At 53.5% G+C, this 8,763-nt stretch overlaps 1 protein-coding gene and 1 pseudogene across 1 annotated transcript in view; both read right to left on the minus strand.

Annotated features, from left to right (window-relative positions):
- Positions 1-803, minus strand: part of LOC102826981 — a 2,407-nt pseudogene extending 1,604 nt beyond the window's left edge.
- TRAP1 (TNF receptor-associated protein 1) overlaps positions 1-8,301 on the minus strand; it is a 14,270-nt gene extending 5,969 nt beyond the window's left edge. Inside the window, exons 1-7 of the mRNA XM_006874873.1 lie at positions 8,112-8,301; positions 7,125-7,234; positions 6,608-6,681; positions 6,054-6,209; positions 5,653-5,773; positions 4,549-4,618; positions 1,588-1,735 (exon numbers count right to left, since the gene is read on the minus strand). Of these exons, the coding sequence (XP_006874935.1) occupies positions 1,588-1,735; positions 4,549-4,618; positions 5,653-5,773; positions 6,054-6,209; positions 6,608-6,681; positions 7,125-7,234; positions 8,112-8,188 (756 nt within the window). The 5' untranslated portion in view covers positions 8,189-8,301. The remainder of the gene's footprint in view (positions 1-1,587; positions 1,736-4,548; positions 4,619-5,652; positions 5,774-6,053; positions 6,210-6,607; positions 6,682-7,124; positions 7,235-8,111) is intronic.
- Positions 8,302-8,763: the final 462 nt, after the last annotated feature.

The raw sequence follows: 8,763 nt of genomic DNA on the forward strand, positions 1-8,763 counted from the left end.
CTTGGGCCCACAGGGGCTTGACCTCCTGACCGGGTCTGCACGGCGGGAGACACTTCTTGATCAGCATCTTCTTCCCTAAACACCTGGCTGAACAAATACTCTGCCCAAATGATGCAATCCATAGGTTCTGAAGGTGTGTTACGAACTCTACAGCCAGGAAAAGTTCTCTGTGTTGGTTTAGGATGACATTCAAAACACTCGGTTACAGCGTTTTTGATAACAGTCACTTGTCCTAGATAACAAGCAATTGCTGGTAGATCAGCTGCTAGACACATTCTGTTCATGTGGTTGTGGGCAGCTATTAGCTAAAGCATTCATAACCAATATAAGGAGTCCTGGTGTGGCGCTGTGGGTTAATGCGAGGTCGGCAGTTCAAGCTCACCAGTCACTACTCGGAAACCCTATACAGGGTCGCTATGGGTCGGAACCGACTCAACGGCACTTCACCACCACCACCACCACCACCAATATAAACTGTCAGAAAACTTCCACATCATAGTCGGGGCTCATGATGCTATCATGATAAGCTATGATAGATAATTAGCTTTTAGGTAAAAAACGCCAGAACATTTTCTTTGGCAACCTGGGTCTTTGATCTTCCAACAGGTTTCTTTCAAAACAAAAACTGTCTGTTAAGGTTGCTGACGTCAGTAGCATTTGGATCAATCTTTAAACCAAATCTATGCAGGCGAACCAGTGAGCACAAGGTTCTCTAGGAGTTCACAGCCGATGCCGCCCGTGCCCACCACCAACACCCAGCCCCCGGCCACAGCCTTGGCCGGCCAGCTCCTGGGGCAACCCCTGCTAAGGAGCCATGGCAAAATGACTACTAGCGGTGGTGGAGGTGAAGAACCCCATAGAGTTTTCAAAGCTGTAAATCCTTATGGGAGCAAACTGTGAAAGCTTTCTCCCAGGAAGCAGCTGTTGGGTTCGAACCACCAACCTTTCAGTTAGCAGCCTCGTGTTCAATCACTGTGCCACCAAGATTCCTTATGAAATGTCCTGAAGAGACAAATTCATACAGACAGGAAGTAGATTCACAGTTAGCAGGGGGGTGGAGATGCAAATGTTCTGGGATGCAAATGTTCTGCACCACACTAATTGTCCTAAAAACCACTGAAGTGCACCTGTCCAAGGCTGAGTTTTGTGTTCTGAATGTGAAACTCAAAATTTAAACGCAAATTTGAATAGCTGAATTAACTACTGGTCCCAATGGCAGAGTTGAAAGGATTTCTACCATTCACACCAGACACATCCTTTTCCTTGCTAACACACACTTATAGCGCCACCTCCCCACCCAACACCCCCAGGCTTTTCTGTCATCTCCCTGAGGAGACTTTGGGGGGAGACAGTGTTCGTTCACGTTCTTCTAGCTCTGGGGCCCGGGACTGGGAGGTGACAAGATCCTCCCATGCTGTCAGGGTTCAGAGCCTGCAGAGACCAGGGAGTTGTGCTGGCTGAACCTGTGGAACAGCATCACCCACTGGCCACAACGTCCTCACATCCAGGGCGGGACAAGCTTGTGGCCTCACCTAGCCTCCTTCACACCTTCAGGCTGTGCAGTAAGAAAGTTCAGCTCAGTCCTACCTTGACCTCCTGGTCAGCAGTGGTCACAATGCCCTCCCTCATGAACAAGCCATAGTCTTCAAAAAACTTGGCGTATTTCTCAGGGTCCTTTTTACTTTGGTCCACGAAGAACTTTATCAGCCTCTGTTGCAGAACATCACGGAGCTTCCTACAGAACAAGATGGCATTGAATGGTAGTAAACACCATATAAAAACACGCTCAGCATTACTAATCAGACTCGTGTAAACAGCAATGTATCATTTATGCTAAACTGGAGGTTTAAAAGAAACCCAGAGTTAGGAGAGACTGGGGTCACCCCGCATAGACAGGACTGAATGCTACCCACTCCTAGAGACCATCAGTCATTGTATCATGAACCTCAGGAGGTGACCACGGATCCACAGAGACTCAGGTGGCCTCTCAGCCTGAACACCTCAGCTCTGTGCTCCTCAGGACAGACGAGATAAAGAGAAACAGACGCTGGGAAATGGCACAGGACTCCACCCATGTCCTCTGATGGCCTTTGGAGAGAAAGTGAGAAAGTCCCAGCTGGAGAAGTGACCATGCATGGTCATGTAGCAAATGTGTGCAAACTCGACCCACGGTCTGCTCTGGAGTTCCTGAGGGCCGGCTCGCTGGACACAGGACTCACATTGGTCAGATGCCGCACACGAGGACGATCAGAAGCGTAGCTGACATTATGGTGATTCTTCATTATTGTCTCTAAAGACGTTAAACCGCCATGTACTTCCTTAACAGTTCAGGGTAGGGGATGATGGTGTTTACAATTCATCAAGCTTTTCCTTTTCAACTTTTCTATCCAGAACAAAATCAGTTCATTGGGCCTGGGTAGACACCTCAGCGAGGGGGATGAGGGGTCTGACAACCCCACAGCCGGCATCACACTCAAATGAGAGACTGAAGATAGGGACAAAACCAGGTGCCCACATATCATTCCAGCCAGAGCAGTCAGGCAACCAAAGGATAAAAAAGGCATCTGAATCTGGGAGGAGGAAGTAAAAATATCACCATTTGCAGACAACATGATTGACCGTGGAGAAATCCCAAAGATTTCACAAGAGCTTAGAAGTGACTTGGCAACGTGGCAGGGAGCAAGATTAACACAAAACTCAGTTACGTTTCTATACATCAGCCATGAACCCACATGAAAAACAATCAAGACTGTAAAGAGTGTGTTTACAACCACACTGAACAGAATAAAATGCTGAGGAATAAAAATACATTTAAGCAGGGAAATGACCACTCGTATACTGCAAACTACAACACTGTTGGAAGGAACAAAATGCCTAGAGAAGCAGCAGTGTCTGAATGTCGTGGCTGGATATGCTACGTCACTAGTATTCCCAACACTAGCAGGGGAGCTTCCAGGTGATCTACTAGGAACACGGAGGCAGGATGACGCTCTGCCCCAGAAGGCTGTCCAGGGCACTGCGCCAGGATGTGGGCCCAGATGCTGGGACCCTGCAGAATGGACCTGAGACACCAGTTTTCCCTCTTGTACTTGGCATCTTCGCTATGATCCAAGAAAAACATCCCTTCATGGACTGGAAGACGCAGTTTTGCGATTAAAGCCTTGAGTGACTCTGGACTGGTCCTTGCACTACAAAGGGCATTATGAGGACAAGCAGGGGCATTTGCATGGTGGTGGGAGTCGTGTCTCAGTACCAAGTTGGTGACTTCAGTGGCTGGACCACAGTTCTGAGGAGAAATGTCCTTCCTGGTTTGAAGGACAAGTTTACCTGATTACCCTAACGTTTGTTATGGATAGCTGCCCTCACTTTGAAACAAATGAACCAACCCTTAACCAAACAGACCACAGCCCACCAACCCTCAGTGGATTCTGACTTCTAGCACCTTCCTAGGTCAGAGGACTGCCTCGTGGGGTCCCAAGGCGGTCACCTTCACAGAAGCAGATGGCCACAATTTCCTCCCTTGGAGCTGGTGGGGGGTTTCAACCACCAACCTTTAGGTTTACAGCAAGTGCTTTAACCACTGCTCTACCAGCATTCTCAAACAACTCACAAGAACTTCACCTTTGGCCTCACTTGCTACATGCACTATTCAAACCCCTGGACAGGTCTGGACCCTTTTCCTGCACTAAAATCCACTGCCAGGGAGTCAACAGCAGCTCACACTGCTCCGTAGAGTTCCCGACATTAACTCTTTATGGAAACAGACAGCCTGATCTTCTCTTGTGGAGTGGCCAGTGGATTTGAACCGCTGATCTTGAAGTTAGCAGCCTGATGCCTTCTCTGGCACTAAAGCTGAGGTAAGTAAGAATCCTGCTCCCACTCAGCCGCCATTCGACTTGAAGACTTAGGAATGGATCTCATTTGTAACTGGGCTGCCTGTCCCCTCAGTCACATGGGGAAGATGAGTAGAAAAGAGGGTACAGAGAGCCTCCAAGAGACAGGCTGTCTGGACGCTCTCTGCACCCACTTTTCTACCCATCCTCACCACTGCTGGTAGCCAAGCCGCTGGCCTGCATGACAGGAAGACTTAGCTCCCATCCTAGCATGAGCACCTCAGTACCTGTGCGCAGCGAGTCTAAGAAGAAACACTGACCCCACACCAACCACCTCATCTGGGGCTTGCTTCCAGCGGAGCCTCGGGCGGCGTGCTGTACTCCATTGGCTGGCTGTCTCACACGCTGACTCTAGGACCTGCCCCAGTGGGCTGCTAACCCCGCTAACTGCTAAGAGGAAGCCCAGGGTTACCACAAGGACAGATAGAGTCTTTCAGTTCTGATTTTATTACGGAAAAAAGCTGGCAAGCCAATTTGTAATGTGAGTACTGGGTGAGCCTTGGGATCAGACGGGCTGATCCAGTCTGGTCCTACAGTCCCAACAGATGAGGCAGGCCACTCTGTGGTCGTTCTGGCCACAGACTCAGTAGTTTGGGCATGTCCATGCCTCCAACCGGCCTGCCTCCTCTGGGTCCTCACTTTCCCCTCTGCTTACCGGATGAGGATGCTCTCCTGAAGAAGCTCCCGGCTGAGGTTCAGGGGGATGTCCTCACTGTCCACCACACCTAGAGATACGGAGCATCAGACACCGTGGGTCGGCCTGCCACCACCCATGCCCGTGTACCACCCAGGTCAGAGTGTGAGGGAAGCAGGGGGACACCTCGAGAGGACCTGCTTGTACCCCAGAGTGCCAGAACGATGCAGCAAAAGCAGAGTGACTTTGTGGGGCAGCCATCGGATATCGAAAACGACATCCCGGGCTCTTGTGTGGAAAGTCACAATACCTCAAGGGTATCTCATACTTTTGCTAACATGAGATGAAGGTTTAAGTGCGGCACCAGTGCCACTGTGCCCACTCTTCAGAAGTCACCAGGCCCTCCTTCCAAGGCACTTTCTTGAACCTCCAACCCGCTGGCTGGAATATTAACCATTTCCACCACCCAGGGCTCCTTAATAAACTATACTGTTGTGAAGTGCCATGTGATGTATGTACGTTGTTGCTAAGTCCTGTGTATGTACACGTGTTCAGTATCAGGTGTGTACATACATGATGGAAAGAGTTGTCGAGTAGGTTCCGATTCACAGCAACACAGTAAAGGGCTCTGAGGCTGTGTTTGTGGGAGAACAATGCCTCATGTTTCTCCCTTGGAGTGGCAAACCACCAACCTTGTGGCTTATAGTCCAGTGCTTATCCTACAGAGCTACTGTGCTCCCTAATGAACTATTTGTTGTTGTTCTGTGCCGTGGAGTCGGTTCCGACACATAGCAACCCTGTAGAGGGTTTCCGAGGCTGTAAATCTTTACAGGAGCAGAAAGCTGAAGCTTTCTCCCGTGAACAGCTGGTAGTTTCGAACTGCTGGTTCGTAGCCCGATTTGTAACCACTACACTACCAGAGCTCCTTTAATGAACTATAATCTCACCCAAATTCAAGGCACTGTGCACACAAATCAGAAACTGAGGCTGTAGTGAAACCACTGGAAGAGCGCTCCATCCAAGTGGCCCTCCTCCTCCCGCCAGGGCAGGCGTCTGAGCCTCCCTCACAGGTGGGCCACTTGGGAGACGTCCAGACTGCTGAGCCTGGGCCCCATGCTGCCGTACCTCGGATGAAGCGCAGCCACTTGGGCAGGATGTCAGAGGCCTTGGTCTGGATGAGGACTTTGCGGCTGTAGAGGGCAACGCTGGAGCCCAGCTCCCGGCTCACGTCAAACATGGATGGCTTCTGTGAACAGAGGTTGGTCCGACCGTTAAGAGAGAGGTGAGCTGCTGCCCTCACCAACCCAGCCTTCCCTGACCCTCCCCCTCCGGCTAGGATGCACTGTGAAGCCAAGCTTGCTCTCCTGCCCTGAGGCCCAGCTCTTTCCAAAACCATCAACAGTGAGAGCAGGCTGCTGGAAGGGCTCCAGGCAGGCGGGGACAGGCGGGCTCAGCCTGCGCAGGTTTCTCGAGCGTGGGACCCCTCAGAAGTCTTAAAGGGGCATGTTTTGGGGAGCACTCCTCACCATCTCGGGCACGTAGAAGATGCTGCGGATGTTGAGGGGTGCGTCGGTCCTATAGTGCAGTGTGTAGCGGGGCCTGTCGTGGGCCTGGGCGACATAGCGGTAGAACTCCTCGTGCTGTGACTCGTCCACATCCTTGGCGTCCATCGTCCAGATGGCCTGAGGTGGAAACCCGGGGAGAACGCCCATTCATCGCCTCCTCCAACAGCCACATGTTTCTGGTGCTGACAGCGGTGTGGATTGGCCCCCACAGTGACTCAGCCCCCCGCAGAACAGTGGGCCAAGTCCCCTCACCCCTGCAGCCGTCCACACAGGCCCCCCCATGGCCCTCCTCCTCCTCATGGGCTCCTGGAGGGATGAAGACATGGAGTGGGGACTGTGAACAGCACAGCTGTCGGGAGAGCCCAGCAGGACTGGCCCTGACCCCATGGGCTGAGCACCCTTGGATCTTGTCCCTCCACGGGAGCCTCTCCCTGCCACAACCAAGGCCCAGGGCCCTTGGGAATCTGAGCCTGCTCCCGCTCCCGCTCCCCTGGGCCAGGCAGCCCGTGTCTCACCTGCAGAGTGTTCATGCGTTTCCCATTGAGGAACAAAGGGAAACTGACGAAGTTACTGTACTTCGTTATCACATCTGGTAGAGACAAATGGAAACAGGAGTTGACACTTGCACTTTGGATAAAAATTTCCCTTTTGGTTGGTTCGAGGGGAGGCCAACGCCTCATGCAGGAATGACCTTCCCAGCAGACACACAAGCCTGCCCTGCTGTCCAGCGGGGATAGAACTGAAGGAGAACCCACGCCAGTTACCCCCCGTAGCTGCCTCTTTGCCCCCATGGCAGGCAGGAGCAGGGCCAGGTCTGCAAACACAGGCCTAAAACCACCTGGTTACAAACAACAGTCCACTAAAACGAGGAGTGGGAGGAGCACCTCCATGCTCGGCTCACCTGCCCGTCCACACTCACAACCCAGGCCCGTCGGTCCTGCTGTGCCTCAATGGTCCCTGGAAGCTGCCATCTGGAATCCAATACTAGACGCTGCTCACCCACCCAGAGCTGACCTGGTGGGGCCCCCTTACCTCGAACTCGGGCCTCGCTGGCAAACTCCCTGCAGTCTGATTTGAGGTGGATGATGATCTTGGTCCCAGGTCTGACTCCGGAAGCCTCGGCGATTTCAAACACACCAGAGCTGAGACCCGTGAGGAGGAGGAGAGGCTGGTGGAGCCGTCATCACGCCCCTCCCACCTGACCCTCACACCACTGAAGCCAGCAGAGTCCCCAGGGCCCCCAGACCCTTCCAATGGGCAGAGGCTGTAGGGCTCTTGAACTCCCTGCTACCTCGAGGTGGTTCTGGATTTACGGCAGAGGCCAAGTGCCTCTAGAGAAGACGGGAAAAGTCATCTCAGACGTTCAGGGGTGCATGAATGAGTAGGGACCTGCAGAAAACAAGTCTATGTGGGCGTGGCACTGTGGGGTAACAAGGAAGCTCGGAGGGGACAAGCCGTGCTCCAACCAGCCCCCATCTCAGACTGTGTAGCTGGGACCTCAAGGCAGGCAGGAGGCCATGTCAGGGAGGGTTGATCCAGACGGGGATTTTGGGGGCCTGTGAAAATGCTTGAACGTGGTTAAGGCACTGTGTCCCTCAACATGTTCTGGTTTGGGGGAAGATCACCTATCAACAGGCACATTAGAGAACAAAACCTTCTCTGAGACAATGTGACGAGTGAGGTCTGCGCCTGCCGTGTAGTGGCAATTGGGAAGGTGGGCCTGGGGGGACGGGTGGAGGAAAGCAGAGTGCACCCACAAAGAGCAGAGTTGGGGAGGGGCTAACGGCAGAGCCAAACTGTCACACCCAGAAGCTCACACTGAAGTGGTGGGTGTTCTGGGGCATCATTACTGGGAGCAGCCGGGAAGTCCCACACAGAAACCCAAGACTGTTCAGGGGAAAGCAGTGGGTTCCCGTAGGGTCCACGCTGCCTCCACGCCAAGAGTCCACATCACGTGGCCTTGTTCCAGCTGCGAGTGCCCACAGGGACGTGGCGTGAACCACTGGCATGCCCACTCACCCATCTGAAAGCCACTGGTAGCCGGGGCTCCCTGGGGCCGCTGACTGCGAGTACACCTCGACCCTGTCGGCCACCATGAAGGCGGAGTAGAAGCCCACGCCAAACTGGCCAATGATCTTGCTGCTGGCCTCGGCCTGGTTCTGTAGTGCGTCCAGGAAGGCCTGTGGTGACAAAGGCTGGTCAGGGGTGGCTTCCCGGAGAGCCCCAGCTCCATACCTCCAGCATGCCTCCTCCACATGACCCCATGGAGTCCTCAAGTGTCCCCCAGAAAGCCCAGCCCATCACACTCGGGCACAGTGCTGAGCTGGCGGCTGCCGTTCTGATGGAAGTTAGGGCAGGACTCCCGAGAGCTCTAACCAAGCGGGCTGTTCCCAGTGAAAGGTGAGGAGATGGGGGCAGCCCCCAGGCTGAGCCCTGAGCTGGAGCTCCCACTCGGCTTCCTGCTTCTCTGGCTCCTCCTCCTTTGCATCCTCCCACCCACCCTTCGGGATCACCCCACTGAGCCACAGAAAGGGTGCAGATGGGCCAAGGCTGACCCAGGTCGCAAACAGGGTCAGCACAGAAGTAAGGGAGCGCCTAGTTCCACTCTTGGAGTTCCCAATCAGGACAACAGCTGGCAGGCTTGGGGACGATGCCTGCTAGACAGCACACT

The sequence above is a fragment of the Chrysochloris asiatica genome, unplaced genomic scaffold, assembly GCF_000296735.1.
Source record: "Chrysochloris asiatica unplaced genomic scaffold, ChrAsi1.0 scaffold00305, whole genome shotgun sequence".
Lineage (NCBI taxonomy): Eukaryota > Metazoa > Chordata > Mammalia > Afrosoricida > Chrysochloridae > Chrysochloris > Chrysochloris asiatica.